This window comes from Melanotaenia boesemani, chromosome 13, assembly GCF_017639745.1.
Source record: "Melanotaenia boesemani isolate fMelBoe1 chromosome 13, fMelBoe1.pri, whole genome shotgun sequence".
NCBI lineage: Eukaryota > Metazoa > Chordata > Actinopteri > Atheriniformes > Melanotaeniidae > Melanotaenia > Melanotaenia boesemani.
In genome coordinates, this window is record NC_055694.1 from 24620813 (window position 1) to 24640094 (window position 19282).

Consider the following 19282-nt stretch of genomic DNA (forward strand, 5'->3'; position numbering starts at 1 on the left):
AACCAGACTTTTGTTTGCTGTTGTCATTTGTTACTACTATCCAAATGCTGTGTAATGTGTGAGCCATCACATTTTTCCCGTCTAGACTCTAAATTTGCAGCTTAGGAGCCCCTCTCCACCATGAGGGCAGAATGGTGAAAAAGGTTAGAGAAAGGGCCAGAACAGAGAAAGTAACTGTGCATGGGTGCTTAACTGTGTGTGTGCGGCTGGCTTACTACAGCCTCTCATGGGTCCAGCCGTAATTTCATTTCCTTCCCTGCGGGCAGGAAAAATAGTGGTTATCTATATGGCTCAGGTGCAACCAGATAGCAATATGAGTAACACTGGTTATTATTCTGAGATTTTCCCTCCTCCTTCGTCAGACTGGTGGGTGTCCTTGTAAGGTGAGCAGGGAGAGATTCACTCAGTTAATAGACCCCCCAGCTGGATACCAGTTGCCTCAGAAAAAGGGCCATTTATATGGCTTACCCACAAACAGATGAGAGCAGAGGTACCCGAATCATTTGAGAAAAGGAAATAACAACTTCCCATTTTTTCCCCCACAGGTGTTGGAAATGATATCCTCAGTTGAGTAAAAAAAAAAAAAAAAAATAGGTCATATCGGCTGCACGAGTGGTTAGCGGGAGACTGAAAAGAGGGCAGAGGAACAAGGGAGGGGAGAGTGATAAATGTTGGGAGGGAAGGAGATGAAGGTGAATAAGATGAGGAGGAGCAAAGAAGGTGGGGGGCCAGAGTTAATAGTGTACCGGCAAGGCAGGCATCAACAGGGGAGTTGTTATCACCCAGCCATACTCGCAAGCCTTCAAAACACAAACAAGCCTACTTCTTTCTGCTTAATCCTGAGGTAATACTTTACCCAGACCCCCTCGGCTCCAATTCTTTTCTTTTTTTTTTCCTCCAGTAAGGATAAAAAAAAAAATGTTGTAAAAGCTTCAGGATATTTTTTTCTTCTCTCCTCTGTGAATCAATCCCTCATGCTTTCAAGGGCACTTTTTATACCAACCTGCCCCTATTCCTCATTTACTGCTTCTAAAATCACAACTGCAGCTACCAATAGAAGCTGCCTAAGCACTGGCTACTAGCTTAAAGGCCAGGAACTAGATTCCAGCAAGTGCTCAGCAAAACAGAAAGAAAACAGAGCTTGTTTGGGAGGTTAAAAGCAAATTTTTTTAAAGGAAGACTCCACACTGATCTGCATCTTCTTCTGCTTACTTGTCATGTTAGATTTTGCAAATCATGTCTTGACCTTTCTAGGATAATTCCCACAGGTAGCATAGTGCTTTATGGTTTTAATTTTTTTAAGCAAAGCCTCAGACAGTTTAGAAATATAGATTTCACAGGTATGAAATGGTTTTCCACAGCAACAGCCTAAATTTAATAGCTCATACTGCCAGACTCATCCTAGGCTTGTGATGAAGGGTGCAAGTATCATTCCAACTCCACTGGTCTGGGTGCCAGTGCTGGCTCAGTGTGTAAGGGTGTCTGATGCTTAGCCCATCTCTACACACTTAAAACATGTCTATATCTGACAGCCTTTTTCTAGGCAGGGTAATTTTTATATACATTTAGTATTAAAAAAGTACTATATCTTGGTTGGAAAAGACTGTATTGATTTCAGGAATGCCTGACATAAAAGATGCATTTTGAAATATTACAACTCTAAACACTTGTTATTGTCTTGTCTTTTCAGTAATGCACCACAAAACTTTTTTACCTTAAAGTGTGAACTTCTCATATTTTTAAAGTCCGTAACTTTCAGAAGCTCTGAATAAGTGATGACAGAGTCAGAGGTGAGTGAATCGGAGAACAAAAAAGTGGACTTCATAACATTATCTGTAATGGCTACAATCCCCTCGCTGCTCCTGGCTTTGAACTGCAGCTCCCCTTCTTTTCTGTCTGTGATACATGTTGTCTGGAGGATCAGGCAGTGCAGAGAGTCAGGCACGAGGGGCAAGAGCTGATAAAGAAGCGAGGCTGCTATCAGGACACAGGACCTGATAAAGGACAACGCTCACCACCGCCACAACCACTTCCTGATTTATAGCTCCTGCAACCTTAGAAGAGCCATGACCACAGCAACCCCATTTTACAGACACTTATATTTCATGTTTATTTATATTTGTCACAAAAAACCTCAAGCAGAGGAGCTCTTTTGTCCAGTATCTTTTACAGCCTAAACCTACCTGCAGTGTTGAGATAGGAGGAGCAATGACATTTATACTGAGTCTGGTTGTAAATTATACATTTAAACTGCATGAGAAAAACATTACATGCATCCAAGCATTACTCTTTAGTGGGACTGTGTTACACTCAGTTCCAAAAGCAGGGGTACCATTAGGGATCTTTACAGCCCTCCGCCCTTCTCAGAAGTCTTCTACAAGATTTTAGGATTTGGTTGCTGCAGTTTATTTACACCCGGCAAACAAGAAGAAAGAAAGTCCAGGCAAGATTAGCTGTATCACCGTGCACTCTGAGCTGAACTTAAAATCATTTCAACTTGGGTGCAGGGCTCTGTGATGACACGTCTACGTGTTCAGTCAATGGGAATCTGGAAGTTATCAACAAATCACCCCCCTCAGGAAAACTGCCAGACATTGTATAGAGTGATGGCTGCCTAAAGCTGGTTCTCATTTTTGTGAGTCTCGGTGTAACTCTCCTCAACAGGCTGTCAAATTACTCTCTATTCAGCCTGAAGTAGACCTGGAGCAGCCACTGTGCAGGTGCAGCTCCTGAATGAGCCTAAACTCTCCAAACTCCTATCTTGTTATAAGGGAATTATGAACCCACATCCTCTTAGCTGCTGCTCATCTCTTCCTCCTCCTCCTCCTCAGTTTAGGTAAAGCCAGGGCTTTTCTTCTGACAGTTCGACAGATCAATCCTGCATCCGAGTTTGCATCTGGAAAAAGTAACTACTTCCTGGATATTTTTACAGACAACTTCTAACAGCTACTGAACTTACACTCAATTTGCATGTGTGCACTCTGCTCCCCATGCACTTTGCTCTACCCCACTGCACACTGTATCCTAAGTGAAAACCCTTTTACGTTTCAGGTGCATCTTCACAGAAGTTTACAGACAATTACACATTTACTTCCACAGGCTAATATAAGAAAAATAGTTTAAATTTAGAAAGCCACATACAGCCAAGTCAGGGCTGTTAATCCAGTGAAGGAATGGATGCTAACAGCAGATAAAGAGATGGAGGACATGCAAGACTAAAGGAGTAATAAACAGATTAATATTGTGGCAGGTTCCAGTGAGCAGCATTGCCTCTCAATTAGTGCTAAATCAGCAGCAGTTATTAGCTTGCTGTTAATTGAATGTGATAGTGAGCTGCGCTAATGCAATCCTTGTGGTATGACTGGTGTCAGAGGGAAAGGTGTCTCTACTTCTGATCCACATTACCTTCTCATTTATTTTCTGCCCTCATGAGGCACATGTAAGTACCCTGGACATGTCTGATCCTGTCTTACTTTTGCGTCAGGGAGAAAATTTGCCTCCACAAACAAGTTCTCAAGAGATGATACAAGTGAATGGAAAGTCTCATAAGCTTTCTAAGCCTTCTAGTGCAATCTTTTTAGAGAGGAGGGACAAATATGAACCACCCGGTTTGGAATCACAAGCAAACTAGAATGTCTTAAGACGGATAATAACAACTGCTCAAATTATGAGTAATACCAGGAAAGCTAGTCTTTTAGCTAATTTCCCAGGCACAAAGCTTTGCTTTGGGGCTATAGTAGTCAGATGAGCAGTGTCCAGCTTTCAATTAGCATTTAGTATAAAGCCTTCCACTTTTGTCCCATTGGGACCAAGAGGCACTAAGAGTGATTTCTTTGTGCATGTGGGAGCATTTTTTTGATTATCAAAATGTTGATTAAGATATAGATTAGGAAATTATTTCACACATACACAAAAAAAATCTTTGTGTCCCTTGGTGGCCCCACAGCTCCATAATATAACTGTAAAAAATACCAGGATTTCCTGCGTGTCCCTACAATGGGAAACTAGTTGAATCATGGAATCCAGCAGAAATGTGAAATATCACTTCTTTTCTTCTAAATGAAATGTTGATATTAAAAAAATGAATGATTTTAAACTGTAAGCACAGTGAGATTAAAATATATTGTTTTAATGGAAGTCAGTGGGGACAGTTTTGACCACAAAGGTCTCCAGAGGAAGTATGATAGGCCCTAATACATTACAACAATACTAATGCATCAGATCAGTTTTGTTGCTGATCTTGGACATATCCTAGACTCTTATCACCACTAAAGTCACATGATATTTATTTTCTATAAAATGTTTAATCTTTTGTATGTTTTTTTTAAAGAATAATAAATAATTCAAATAATGAAATTGCCAGTTAAACGTCTTAAAATGATTGAATGTTTGGTAGTTTTGAGCAGGTCTGAAGGTGTTCAAGTGATCAAAAGTGTTTAAAAAGAAAAAAAAAAACAGAAAAAAAACTGATGTATGATGATTTCATAGCGGTTTTTTGGGCATGTAGGTCATGAAGGTCCCCAGTGGGAGTTTTTGACACTACATAAAAAATATAAATGGAAGCAAATCAGTTTTGTTACTGATGTTTCACAGTGTCTAATCACCATCAAAGAGCCATCCCTCTAATATTTAGAGGGATGTAGAGAGATGGTAGAGGGCTGTAGCAATTATATGGAAAATACTTCAGTTTTTGTGTTGTTTTTTTGTTTGTTTTTTTTAAATAAATGAGGCAGTAGCTCAAATTTTAAATAGGCATTTAGAGGGTTAAAATCCCAAAAATGATTAAATGTTTAATATTTGTGGACACTTTGGCCACAAGGATCAATAGAGGGTACTAAATTTATCAACAGAGTATAAAGGATGTAAAAGAAAAAGAAAAAAATGTGTCTAAATAGTAGAGTTATTTCAAAAATTCATGCCGCTTGCTACAACACAGTCGAAATAATCACCAAATAGAAAAAAAAAGTTGAGAAAAATGGACAAAAACATCCAGAGTAGGGCTTCAGGGTTAAGTATCTTTATTTTGAACATTCCTCCTCAGATATGTCCTTCAGCAGAATTCTTTTTGGTCTCCCTTTTTTATCTCATTACTTGGTTTTAACCTGTATGTGTGTATTGTATGAGATAGGTTTCCTTTTTCAGATCAGTTGAACAAACCTTAGCTGGACTTCAAGACTATTTTACACTTGTTCCATATTGACTTAGCATCTCTAGACTTCATATATTGGCTGTGCTGCTGTGAATCATTAACCACTTCACAGCTTATGAAAGAATACATAAAGAAAAGACAGCATTCTTTATGATTTAAATGCTCCATAGAGCCATGATGAGTCTTAATGCCATTATTACATAATCTTGATGTATGTAAATTAAACACTAATCACAACTGATGCTGAAGTCATGGCGATAGCAAACTTATAAGCAATGGGACACACACACACACACATGGATGCACACTAAGTTTTTGCCTTCTTCCTTCTCCTCTATCTCCATCCAGATGAAGCTTGTGCCAACTGCTCTTTTGGGGCGATCTGCGATGCCCAGACCGGACAGTGTGTGTGTCCGTCGGAGTGTGTGGAGTCCCACCAGCCTGTGTGTGGCAGCGATGGCATCACATACAGCAGCGAGTGTGAGCTGCATGTGCGGGCCTGCAGGGAACAGATGGACTTGCGGGTGGTCAGTCAGGGAGAGTGCAGTAAGTAATGTATACATTTATGTAGTACATGGCCAATGATAACATTTTGTTTTAGTCAGTATTTTTTAATCCAAAATGGAAACAAGTTATCTTGGCATGAGCATGAATCCTGGCTGATTAGAGTTTAATTGCAAGAATAATGGTATGGCATTCACTTGGAGAACATTAAGTAGTTTCAAGTATTATATTAGCATTTTATTAACATTAAGGGTAGATATATATGTGTAATACAAGCCCAACAACTCAGGAAGATAGGGAATTAAACTTCATCCTTTTCAGACTGGGTAAAAATAATTTCTGTTTCATGTGTTTTTCATGAAATGTTTGCACATATCTTATCTGGTTACCCATGCTGTTTTTAATTAGTTTATTCCTGATGAAAAAAATTAATTTTTGTGTTGATTTCATCTATCAAATCATGTGTATTTCTTTCTTTTTTTGTAGCCTGGTATGCTCTGACTTTCTCTCTCTCTCTGCTATGTGTAATACAGAAACATGTGGCAACAAAATATGTACCTGGGGCGCCTGGTGTGTCCAGAATAAGTGTGAGTGCCCACAGTGCTCAGGCGAGGCCCTCTTCTCAGTGTGTGGAAGCGATGGCGATACCTATGATAATGAGTGTGAACTCCTCAGGTCCTCCTGCATACAGGAGCGGCGAATTGATGTGGTGAAGCCCGGCAGCTGTGATGAAGGTAGGAAATGGACTTTGAAATGTTGTAATTATGTTAACCAATCACCCATTGAAGTGGTGTAATTATCCTTACCAACTGACCTGTGGCACAGTGTTTAGTCATCTATAGGTTTTCATAATGGCGGGCTATGCCTCCAAAAGCATGCCAATAATCTGACGCCGCCAAAGATTGCAGTGAAATTCATAGCGTGTGTCTGTAAACACAAACAGTTCCAGTTCTGAAGTTACCTTGGGGTGATTAAATGCATGTCAGCCATAATTGTTTAAAACCAACTTCAGTGGCTTTACAGTTTTTATCATCATTATTTTAATTTGTTTGCTGCAGTTGTTGTTTGTTGTTTATTCCTTGCAGCAGTTTGACTGTTTTTAATGAGCTGGATGACGTAACCCATTGGGGTGCAGTTTTTGAAATCCTAACATTTGCTTTGTGTACATACTCTTTAAGGCTAAAATTGCCAGAAAGTGTATTACAGTGGTAAACCATTATGCAGCTAATCATATACTATGCAAGCAACAGTTACAGAAAACTAAGAAGCGATCCAAACAGTCTAACCCAGCTGTTAATGGAAAATCTGTTGCTTCCTCTGCCGAAAAATGACAACCAAACAACCATCGTGAATCAACTTCAGTGATGGAACTTCCTGGTTTGTCTCCCTCTAACATCTTGCCACTCACTCCTGCAGACTTCTATAAATATTAGTCCCAATACCTTTACACGACATGCAAAGAAAAGGAATTGTTGTATCAGTACAACTAAAATCAGACTTGTAAATTACATGCAAACATGTTGAACTTCAAAGTTAGTATAACACACCCGGATAATGCAGCTGGAAGTGAATTTACTCCTGCATGATTATGTTCAGTAGGAGTTAACTGTCCTAAGTAAGCTGAGCAAGCTCCATAGCTCCAATCCTGTACTTTAACAAAAGAAGCTTGTACACACACAAAAAAAAGAGAAAGAACCTAGTAAGAGAAATAACCACAGCAGATAACATGCATCTAATTTGTAAAAAAAACCTCCCACACTTGCTGAACGTACAGTGCTGTAAAACTGTCCTATTCACTGGTGGACAATGAAACCAATTTGCCACCAGAATTGTTCATCAGTTGTTTTTGTCTGAGATGTAATAGGTCAACTGGAAAAAGTTCAGTACTGACAAGCTGAAAGAGAAGATATCACACCTGTCGTAGCAGAGCTGCACTCACTAGGTCAATGAATCAATTCCTTTTCTGTGCTCTTATACAAGGACATGGATGGTACTCCTATTAATGGATGGTCAGGCTACATTCAGAAGTCAGTTTAACCATGAGCATAACAAACTGATCAGAGGAATAGAATGGAGTAACTTACATCTAAAAGACTTCTTATTGACCCAATATCACAAAATAAAAGCTGTTGCTGTATGAATGGATGTCTGTTGGAGCAGCAGAAGTTTTGGAGTCAGGACTTTTGCAATACTATTCACTGATTGCACTTTAAAGCTCTTTTGCCCTGGCTTTACTATTCATATATTACAGTCTGTACATTTTACTTGTTCAGATTTGACATTTTTTGCTTTTGCTTACAGCTTCAGCTTACAACATTCTCTAAGTTTTGATGTGAACATCTACAGGAGCTGTAGCTAAGACTAAAGCACTGCAAAGTATAATGATTAAGTACTGAGTGAATGAGAAATACTGTAGCTCTGCTAAAAGGAGGATCTCTTTGCAGCAAACTGATAAATTTGTGAAACAGTTCATGTTTTTTTTTAACATAGTATTTTCATCATAGTACTTTTCATGCCTCTAGCACCATTTTTCCTCCATATTCTGAAGATATTAGATCTTATTTACCATGCAGATCATATGTTGATCCGCACTGACAGGCCGGAGCAAAATATCACAGTCCCCCACATAGCCCTTTATGGAGTCAACTCTGGAGGGAGCAACATGTCAACGTCTGGTTGTCATGCAGATAGTGGCAACGCGGTTCCCCTGTGTGTAGTGGGTCGTTGCAATGAACATAGTCATCCTCTGACAAGGTGTGAAGGGGAGCAGATTACACCTGCCAGCGGGAGGGATGGCTGCAGAGAAGAGAGTGGGTAGAAAGAGGACTGAGCAAACAGATGAGGGGAATCCACTTCCATTTTGATTGCTTGCCCGAGGTATTTCATTCTTGTCCTTTTTTGTCTTTTTTCTCACTACCATTGTCAGCTGCACTGCTTCTACAGGCCTGTGAGGCAAATAATGCCTCCAAAGCTTCTGCAGTCCATTTAACATCATTTCATTGACTGAGATGAGCGACCTTTTTGTATTTGGGGCATGAAGAAATATGAAACTGTAAGCCCTCAATGCAGACTAACTGTCACCACACACTCAGAGCCTCACACTCTCCATTATCCATTCCTTGTCTGGCATCACACAAAAATGCTCTCATCTACTTCCCCAAGGGAGTCTGTGAATATCCTACTTTTTCCATCACTTGCTCATTTTGATTCAGAAGAGACCATCAGGCTTATACAATAGAAGCCTTTTTTTTTTTTTTTTTTTTTGAACACTCCCCATCACTCCCCGCTGTCCCACCCACTCATGCCTCTTCGTTTTGCACTGTTCACCGTCAAAATTGTGCCATTTGACAAAAGCGGCACCAGTGCGTTTGCAGATAGGGGTGGAGATGGGATTGTCAGAAATCAATAAATTTCACCCCAGGGGCAACTTCTAGTTCTGTCTTTTCCTAAAGGCTCTTTCCTGGATGTTTTTTTCCTCAGCCCCTTCAAATCTGACCCACATCCTCCACAGGACATGTGCTGTGAATGTCACACAGTCAAAACAATGCTGGTGGTTTTCCCTGCTGGTTCACTCTGGCTTCGTGCCTTACGAAGGATTTGTTACTGATAAATTCACCCCTACCTTGATCTATGTGTGGTAGGTTTAGGCAAAATTAGAAGTATATATTGTATAACAGAGCACCTCTGTCACAACTTGTAATATTATATTTTCTAGCTCTATTCTAGACAGCTGAAAGCTCTACATCATTGGTATGAAATCAAAGATAAGCCCAGAGAGGAAGTAAGCACATGATTTATTTGCTTATGTAGGCTTGCCTTAAAAACCATCCTCATTAGTCTTGTTTGGAGGAGGGGAGCACACAGCATAAAAATGGAAGTTGTTTTCTCCTGCCTTTTATTTAGCAGTAATGAAAAATGACAGTGTTCCCACTGTTGGCCATACAGGGAAATTTATCACCTGTTTAATTTCACACTCGGGTAGGCCTGGCCTCAGCTCCTTTTCTCGACACTGACAAAGTGGCAACGGAGAGCAGTGCATCACCTACGGGGGGGCAAGGCCCCTTTTAATTGAATAGACATATAATAAATAAGATTATAAGACAAGGATCACATCGTGAAACAGAATCCATGCCCCCGCTCCTCTCCCCGCTTGGGTTGGATCAAACTCCAAAATACATAAAAAGCCATCAAAAATAAAGCGATGCGGTTGGCTGAGAGGGAAAAGAACTCCTCGTGGTGAGATCAGCGGATTTTCTTATAATGGTCCATCTATCACATCTGAACACAACTTGTAACCTTCTGTCATGGGGACTCCCCTCAACCATTTCCAAACACCCCATCCTTTCTCCTCAACAGGTGTGACGCACCATCCGTCTATCTTTTGGGAACTTTATTTAAAGTAAAACGTTACTGCATCCATCAAGAGCTTACAAGGAACTGATGGATGGGACAAACGGTACCACTGCTCATTCTCCGGAAAATGGCATTTTTGTTATTTGCTGCAACAAAAACAATAAATTTGCAAGCTGACATTTACTCAGGTGATGATGTCAGAGGAATAATAATAATAATAATAACAATAATAATAATAATAATAACAATAATAATAATAATAATAATAAGTGCATTCTGGCTGACCAAAGTCTCAGCCCGGCCCACATGTGGAGTTTTGACAATAAATTGTGTCCTTCACTTTTAATATTATTTCTGTTAAATCTCATCTATTTTTCTTAGAAGTCATTCTTATGCAATTCACTTCCTTTCTTCTCTCCGCTGCTGAAGTCTGTCTTCTTAATAGAGCTCCCTCGTCTAAATAGACTCAGGCCTCTGACATGATTGAGTAAAAAGGAACGGATGGGCAGTGCAAAGAGAATAGCTGATGCAGCCATCTTAGCTGGGAATATATTAATTGAAAGGTTCATAGGCAGCGCAGGTGGCCAACACATCAAAGTACAACGGCTAATTAGGACCTCCCCCCCTTGCCTTTCACTTTTATTTATTCATTTCTAATGTCTTACCTCCTTTTATTTATTTATCTTGCCTCTGTGAGGGGGCCTGAGCAGAATATGAATTGGCTGCGCACGCATTTCCTTTTCACTGTATCTTGCTGAGCTGGCGCACAGTAAACGGATGCAGGAGCTTTTCTCTTTCTGATCTGTCCCTTTTTCCAATTTTCATCTAGTGCAAAATACTTGCAATAATGCCACCGGAGATTGAGAGCCATTATGTAGTGCATTACTTCCGTCACAACATGTTATGTTAAACTCGGACTGCGGTCCACAATCAATACGCTTCTACAACGGCATAATCAAGTGAAAGGATTAGGGTTGGAGGTTATGTGGGTTTAAAATGGAGACAGAACGATTCCTTAACTAGTTTTGATGTTTGTGGGCGGGGGGGTGGTTGTGGTCTCTCAAAGGCTCCAAACTACTCCAGCTCCCCCGTTGTGTCCCCAGATAATGAAGTCAGGGCTCCTCTACTGTATCGACCACTGAAGCTCTCACAGCCCGTCGCTGATGACCCATATCAAAGAACAGCCAAGGCCTCATCTGCGCCTGCCCCTCCTCTGCACTGTGACCTTCTTCATAATCTACTTTAGAAGATGGGTTATGCTAAGTGGTACTTCCATCACTACCACATTGATTTCACCATTAGAGGAAACGCATCAATACACAGAGTTGAATGAGCCCTAAAAGAAGACACGAAGACAGGAGGAGGAAGGAACACCTTGACTGCTGAATGTTTTTCGAGTCTATTGGCTGCACTGGGAGCTTTTAGTTGGACTGTATTCCTTTTCTGAATAACAAATTTGTTTCAAATTAACTTTCTGCCTGTCTCATGAGCCCCTCTCCTTGTCTGACATTCCTTGCATCTTCCAGGCTGCTTTCATGCCCTGCATTCACACACATTCACCTAATCTCCCCCCAGACTTCGACTGTAGGAGAACTTTGCAACATCAAAAGCAGGATCCTCCCAGTTTCTTCGCCTGCATGATTTGTTTTTCTTAAATGAAACTCTAAACAACATCCTGTCAGTGTTTTTCTCCCTCTTTTTTTTAAACTCTAAACTGCTTTGTAAATCTACGAATGCTGAGCAGTAATTACGGGTTTTGCATGTCCTTACTGCCTCTTTTACAAGGAGCACAGTTGGAGTATTTTTCTTTCTTAGGTACAGAGAGGCACAATTTTAAAACAAGGGAATGGCCTCTCAGGGTCACAGTTAAAGATTTGATTTGACAACTTTTTTAAGGTCTCAAGAGATAATTAGATTTTACAGAACACTTTGCAATTAGTTGCATTTTCATATCAGGAAGCAGGCACCCATAAAGCAGGCCTGACCACTAATTCTCTGTGCAACTCAGAGGCCAGAGTTTCCTTCCCTTATTGCTTTTGATTTAATGGAAATGAAAGAATGCCTCATTGGCGGTGCAGAGATGTCTAATTTATTAAGTCAGTCTCTGGCCCTTGCAGCACTGGGTCACTATCTTGGACTAGCAGCATCACCCTTGGTTCTCTCTCCATGCCACCAATATAAGGGAAGCGTAAATAATCTTAACTCTTAACATGAAAATGTGTGTTTTGATAAATTGAAACCCTAACACTGTTTAAATGTGTTGATGATTGTGTATTTCTGGTGTGTTTGTGTGCAGATTGTGGCTCGGGCGGGTCAGGGTCAGGAACAGAGAGCTGCGAACAGAGTCGCTGTCGCAAGTTTGGAGGGCTTTGGGATGAGGACATGGAGGATGAGCCTTGTGTCTGCGAATACAACTGTGGAAATGTGCCATCCAGCCCGGTATGATCACCCCCCAACCCCCCAAAAAAAAACAAAAAAATAACACGCTCTACTAATTTCTCACACAGTTTAATCTTCTCAGAGTCGTTTTCAATCTAATTTGCACACACGTTCGTTTTCCTATTATATTGTATCTCAACTAAATTCATCAGACATAATTTCACTACTTTTAATAATTATAGCATCAAACACACCCTATGAATTTTATTTAATTTCACCATAGTTTTGTACTTCTTCTTAAGTATCCAAACCAGAACAGATAATTTATTTCTGCATCCAGTGACTGAATGCAAGCAGGACCTCCCTTTATGTTTGACAAACCAAATTCATATAAAGGGAAAAATGTAGAAGTGACAAAATGACAAAGTTATTTTAAATAACATTTAAAAATGTGAATTACTCTGTTAGTCCTGCCAAAACCCTACAATATTGAGTCTCTCCAGACCAGAATAACACACCTTTATAAGTTTGATTAAGTCTTGGCATGTATACGTTCAACTCAAGTCAAATGGATAATGCTTAACCTCCCAAAATTCAATTAATATTCATCCAACCTTTTACCTCTTTTGTGCGTTAATACAGCCAAATTTCTAATAAAGCTGCTCTCAACCACATTAAACTGAGTTTCTTTTGTCAGACGACATAATGTGTGAGAATTTGGAAATGAAAGCATTTCAACATAGTTGTTAATCATGTCTTAATGTCAGTTTTATTAATAAAGCACAATTCAATAAATTTTTGCCAAGTCAAAGTGCTGCACAATAAATAAATATTTTTATTTTTACTTTTAAAGGGCAGAAAAATAATATTTTAAGAAAGCACATTGGGTGAAATCAGGTCTGAAGCAGAAACATAAAACAAGAAAAATGTACTTTTGCTTTTGTTTTTGTTTGTATTTGAAGTTGCCATTGATTACACCTCTAAGTATTCCTCGTTTCCAGTGTACCCTAGTGGTAATTAGTGCGGGGTATCTGACCATATAACCATCTCCTCTCGGAGTCCAGTTACGTTCTTTTGTAGTGCTTTCAAAACAACCATGACATGCTGCAACAGTGCCAAAGGAGCCTGTGCGTTAAACCTTCCTGTAATTCTTTTGTAGGTTTGTGGCACAGATGGAAAGACCTACAAGAACGACTGTGAGCTCAAAAGAACAAGATGTGAAAACAAAGAGAGCTTGTCTGTTCAGTATCACGGACCCTGTGCAGGTCGGTACATTAATACACCAATCAGACTTGATGTCATTACAATGCGTAGGTGCACCCCCATCATAACTCATTGTCACTGACATCCCATTTCTCCACTCATTTCATCCATTGATGGGGTTATAAGTATCTCGAGTTGGAATATGATTCTTGCAGCAGCTTTGTTGTCTCTCTCTTTAGTGTGACCAATGTAGCCAAAAGCAAATGAAATAATGAAGGTCAGTCTTGAATATGATTTGTCTGTCTGTGTAATTTGCTCAAGGAAAGTGGACTTCTGCAGTGCTCTGGGTCATATCGTGAAACTGACCACTGCTCTGAGGCCAGCTAGTGTGCAGAGTTAAAAAAAAATCTTTCTCACAGGCACATGTATAGACTGATCTGATTGCAATAATGAGTCACATTTTCCATCCAGACATTCTGACAATTTAAACCATTAAACTTGTACTTGCCCCAGGATACCACTTTGCTCCACTCGCTGTAGTACAAACGGCCTCTCTTTGCATGTATTGAATGCCATTTATCAGCCAGACTGATTGCTTAGATCAGTGACTAAGCAGCAAAGGTTAACAATCTTCCTCTCTTTGGCGATATCAAGTGAAGAGCTTTTGCCAGCACAGGCCAGGGAGCAGAGGAAAATGCACTTCAGGGATTTTGTGTGATCATCTCAGCCTGTTTGATTCCCCCTGGGTCTAAAAGAGAGGAGGATGGAGGGAGTTTAGGGGAGTGAGCATAAGGGAGCTGCCAGTGTTTTCACACACATCCCTGCAGATACTTTTCCTGCCTGAGTTAGCCTCCTTGGGCACTGACTGCCACGCTTCTCTCCCCTCCATGGATAATCAATCCTGGTTTTTAAGAGCACTCCATGGGTACAAGTCCTCTGGGCTCTCTTTTCGGATTGGCTAATGGAAGAACTCAGATCTCTTATAATTTCACTGCCACATTAACTAAGCAAGGAAAAACTTCATTTGAGCTCAAATCCAAAACTTTATTCAGTACTGCTGTATAGACGTGCTAAGACTGGAAAACGACCTCTTTAGAATAGTTTTAAATCTGCCACCAGCTACATGCACATGAGCAAAAATTTTCTTCATGTATTTCAGACAAGCTTTTATAGCTACCTGCATGCACAAGTCTTGGCAAGGGATGCCCAAAGAAACAATTATTGGTTCGATAGAAAGGTAAATATGTGCTGGATAGTAAGAGACAAACCTTGAAAATATGGAGGTAATATTGCACGACGCCTTTATGTGCATTGTGCTGGACAATAGCAACTGAAGGGGAAAAACCCTTGAAGGGTGGAAGAACATATGAAATTAAAAGTTCTCCTTGTCCTAATAGGCTCAGTACAGAGAGTGAATGGAGCGCTGGAAAGTGGCAAGTTAAATGAACTGTGTCCAAAGCCCATCTCTGGAGTGGGAAAGCGCTGGAAAAAGAGCGAGCCGAGTCATCACCATTAGGCTGAGGCTCATATCCACACCAGTAACAGTGTGATTTATGGCCCCTGTATCTCCAGCCTCCAAACTCCAAATGAGCAACACAAGAAAAAAAAGGAGATCGGGTGGGGAATACGGAAAGAGAGAGAGAGAGAGAGAGAGAAAGAAGGAAAAAGGAGGGATTTCTTTTTAATCTACAAGTTTAGTTTTCACTTGAAACCTTGAAGGAAATTTGAATGATGAGCTTTTTTGCCCTGGCCATTAACCAAAGCCACCTTCTTCTCCCATTGTATTCTCTGTTGTTCTTCGGTTTCTGGAGAAGCACCAGGTTTAGGAACACATTTGTTTTTACATTGTTGAATGTAGCTCTCCATTCGGTGCTGTCACACTAGTTTGGTGCCTGGTGCATCCTTGAACAAAAGAGCTCTCCACACACTGTGCGCAGGCAGAAACTGCTTGGCACATTCCTTCACATTATGCAGCAGACTTTTTTTTAACCTTATTGGGGAAGGTTGTAGGGTGGCAGCGCGGTTCCATAATATTAGACAAGAACAAATGAAGAGAACATGCCTCCTAGTAGGTGGTAAATGTCAGCTCCCGCACATTTACCAGAAATGCCATTGTTTGTTTTCACTGGAAGTAATAGCATCATTTTCTCCCCGATTTTGTGCCATTGTGGGAAAGTCGCAAATAGAATTGTTATCTTGAAACCGGCTGCCAGCCTCTCCACCTCTGCCCCTCAAGCCAATCTTATTGTTGGCAAAAAGTTCCATGTTGCTTAGAGATTGTGTTGTCTAATCCCCGCCCTGCACCCACCATCACCAGACCCCACCCTGCAGAAATGACTCACATATTCTTCTTTCTCTTTTTGTGCCATCTTCCATCTCTCCTCCCTTTTCTTTCCTACCTAATCAACGGTTTCAGCTGTATCTCCGACGGAGCTGACAGCACCCCAGCACTGCGGTGTGTCTTTGTACGGCTGCTGCTCTGACAATGTAACAGCAGCCTTAGGAGTCGGACAGGCTGGATGTCCCAGTGAGTCCTGCTTTATGTCCCGCTTTGACCCTTTACTTCCAGTTTGTGCTGAGATTTTTTTTTTTCTTTTTTTTTTCATAAAAAAGAAATAGATACTATCAGGCTGCCACAGCACATTGGACTTATTGTCCTTGACTGCAATTACAGTACTGAAGTTGCACAGCTGAAACATTTCATCTTAATCCAAGGAATAATTATGATAATGTGGCACTGTATCAACAGAAAAATCTCTTCATCTGATGATCTTGAGTAATGATAGTGCACAGATGGAGGAAGAAATGCTTGCATCACACTAAAAGCCAGAAGATACAGTATGGATAGAGAAAATGCACATTAAGAAACAAGTATATAAAACGATTTTGTAGGAAAAAAATGGAGGAACCTTTTATTTGTGGAACAGGCTTTATCAAACATTTTAGCCCTGCATAGATCTATAACAGTGTCTGCATTACAGTAGGTAGTAACCAGCTGTTCTAAATTGCATGACAGCTGTGTCTTCATAAAGTTAGGGAAGCAGAAACAGTTGCCATGTGCTGCATTTTTCTTCTTTCTGACCCAGCAGAGCTTTACGGTGACATCCATGTTGCTCTGTCCTGCTCCTCAGGTGTCTGTCAGTGTAATGTCTATGGCTCCTATAAGGGCACATGTGACCCGGCCACAGGGCAGTGTTCTTGTAAGCCCGGTGTTGGGGGACAGAAGTGTGACAGATGCGAGCCGGGCTTCTGGAACTTCCGCGGCATCGTGACAGAGAACATGAGCGGCTGCACACGTAAGGAGTCATTTCTTTGTGCTGATTTACAACAGGTCACTGTTGCTACTTTGCATTAATTTCCCCTTAACATTGCAAATGGCATACTTACATTTTCTTTCCATGTCCTCAGGAAACATCTCACTTGCCAAAAACGCACTTTCTTATTTGCCTCCGGTTAAGCAAAGAAGCTTTAAATATTCTGAAATAATGCTTTAGGTACTTTACTAATCAACATTTCTAATCAGAACTATCACCTAAAAATTGACACAGTAAAATTGAGTTGCAGAAAATACATTGTTTTAAATTCATTTCTTTGACAAAACAAAACAAATATATTATCTTTGTACTGGAATGAAACCAGACTTCGAAGCCAGATATCTGACAAATCTGAGTAACTACAGAGAACAGTCTGCATGATTAGAGACATCTCCAGATAATAAGACAAAAGATAACCATAGTTATAGGATGCATATCTCACTGAAGCGATAGTAATACTTCTGAACTAATCTTCCAAGGGTTTAAAATGATATAATTAACATGTATAAAGTCTATGTAGATAAAAAGGGTAGTTTGTAAACTAAATTTTTGCTGTCTTAATTCATATTGTGCCTTTAAGTCCTACCAAAATTGTATTGAATGAGGCATTCTTATCTGTATTCAGGTAAAGAGAAGGGTCACAATCCCTTGTTTGTCTTGGTGTAATGCAATATGCTGACTGGCTTGTATCCAGCCGCTAAGGTGTCGTACATACGCTCCCAAAGCCAAAGAGCTGTTTCAGTCAGCAGCAGGAAACCTGCAGGTGTCTTAACCGCGGCCTGACCTTAACAAGGTTTACCCAAAGCAAGCAGACAGCACACTGAACACCAATACCATGTTCAGCAGGAGAAGAGAAGAAAAAAAAGACAAGAAAAACACCACTGATTCTGGGAACATGATGGGGTTGTTTTTTTGGGTTTCTGTTACATACTCATTCTCCTCCTCCTTCTCCTCCCTCTGCAGCCCCTAAGGCTAGCTGAACTTGAAGACTCCAAGACAAAGATGTATTAGGCAAAAAACACAGACTAAGATTGCTTCAAGCCTTGTGTATACAATATGCAATATGATATTCATTTTATTCTTCATGTCATTGTCACTAATCAGCTGACTGTATTCTCATCCATCTTTCTCATCCTTTTTTCCTTCTACTTCTTCTACAGCATGCAGCTGCGATCCCGTGGGCTCGGTCCGGGATGATTGTGAGCAGATGTCGGGTCTGTGCTCCTGCAAGATGGGAGTGAAGGGCATGAAGTGCAATGTGTGCCCAGATGGAAGCAAGATGGGAATGAATGGCTGTGACAATGGTAATGAGAGCATACTAAAGCCACAGACACATGTTTCTCTATTCTCTAAGCTTCTCTTTATCATTCTTAAGTGGTTTTCTTTTCACTTATCCGATTAGCGGACAGGCCTCATGGCAGCCACCTCTTTCTTCATCTCTTCTTCGCATCCATCAGGTTTATTGGCAAAGAAGGAAGTGGCTGCAAGATAGATAATTGAAAGTGATTAGGAAAATAGTGAAGTGTACAAAAAGCCTGTGCAGGACATGTTGCACTCTGATTTGGGATGATTCACAATACTTACATGTGTACGTCTGTAGCCTTGTATCTGGACTATTGATTACTTTTTTGATTAATAATGTAAACCACCCCAGTGATTGCAATGGCTTAAAAAAACACTGTTGAAGGAAAGGTTAGTTCCTGCTGTGGGGGCCTGCAGCTCCTTGATTAAGATTCACCATCTGATATCGACTGAAAGTCAAACGCTTAATGAAGCCAGCAGTATCAGCACAGTGGTGACGCACTCCACCACACACACTGCTAGATGAAAAGACAAGGTGCTCAGAGGGTGCCGCACATAAAAGCGGGAGCTAAGTGGTGGGGGCCCTCTAACCCTCTCTGATGCTGCAACAATGTAAAGACCCCACAGTTGCATCCTGCAGAGTGCATGCAGCTCCCTGCAACTGTGAGGCCTTAAGGAACCTTTCAAAAAGATCTTACGGGGGAGGGACCGTAGAACCAAAATTTCCTGAGTGCACACTTTTACACCACTGAAAGAATTACTCTTTATTCATATTTGCTAAAGTTAAGCAGTTTTTAAAAATATAGTCTATGCAAATTACAACAATAACAAGAAGATAATAGAGCATTTTAGTATAGAATAATAGCTGGGAATTTTGTGATAGCATAACAGGGTTTTATGCAGTCATAAAGTTGATAAAAAAAAATCCCCACTCATTTACATAAGAGTGAAATACAGACATTCTATTACATTTCAATCAAGTTTGTCGACTACTTCAGTAGCCGTTTATGCTAGTAAAAAAAAAAAAAAAAAACAAATAAACTAACTAAATTATTGATGGCATCTCAAAATCATTAAC

The 19282-nt window shown here is 40.4% G+C and overlaps 1 protein-coding gene across 6 annotated transcripts in view; it reads left to right on the top strand.

Annotated features, from left to right (window-relative positions):
- agrn (agrin) overlaps positions 1-19282 on the top strand; it is a 257582-nt gene that overhangs the window by 190828 nt on the left and 47472 nt on the right. For all 6 annotated transcript variants that reach the window (XM_042004268.1, XM_042004269.1, XM_042004270.1 and 3 more), the window contains 7 exons: positions 5498-5695; positions 6187-6387; positions 12303-12445; positions 13545-13650; positions 16005-16115; positions 16720-16884; positions 18063-18206. In XM_042004268.1, the coding sequence (XP_041860202.1) occupies positions 5498-5695; positions 6187-6387; positions 12303-12445; positions 13545-13650; positions 16005-16115; positions 16720-16884; positions 18063-18206 (1068 nt within the window). The remainder of the gene's footprint in view (positions 1-5497; positions 5696-6186; positions 6388-12302; positions 12446-13544; positions 13651-16004; positions 16116-16719; positions 16885-18062; positions 18207-19282) is intronic.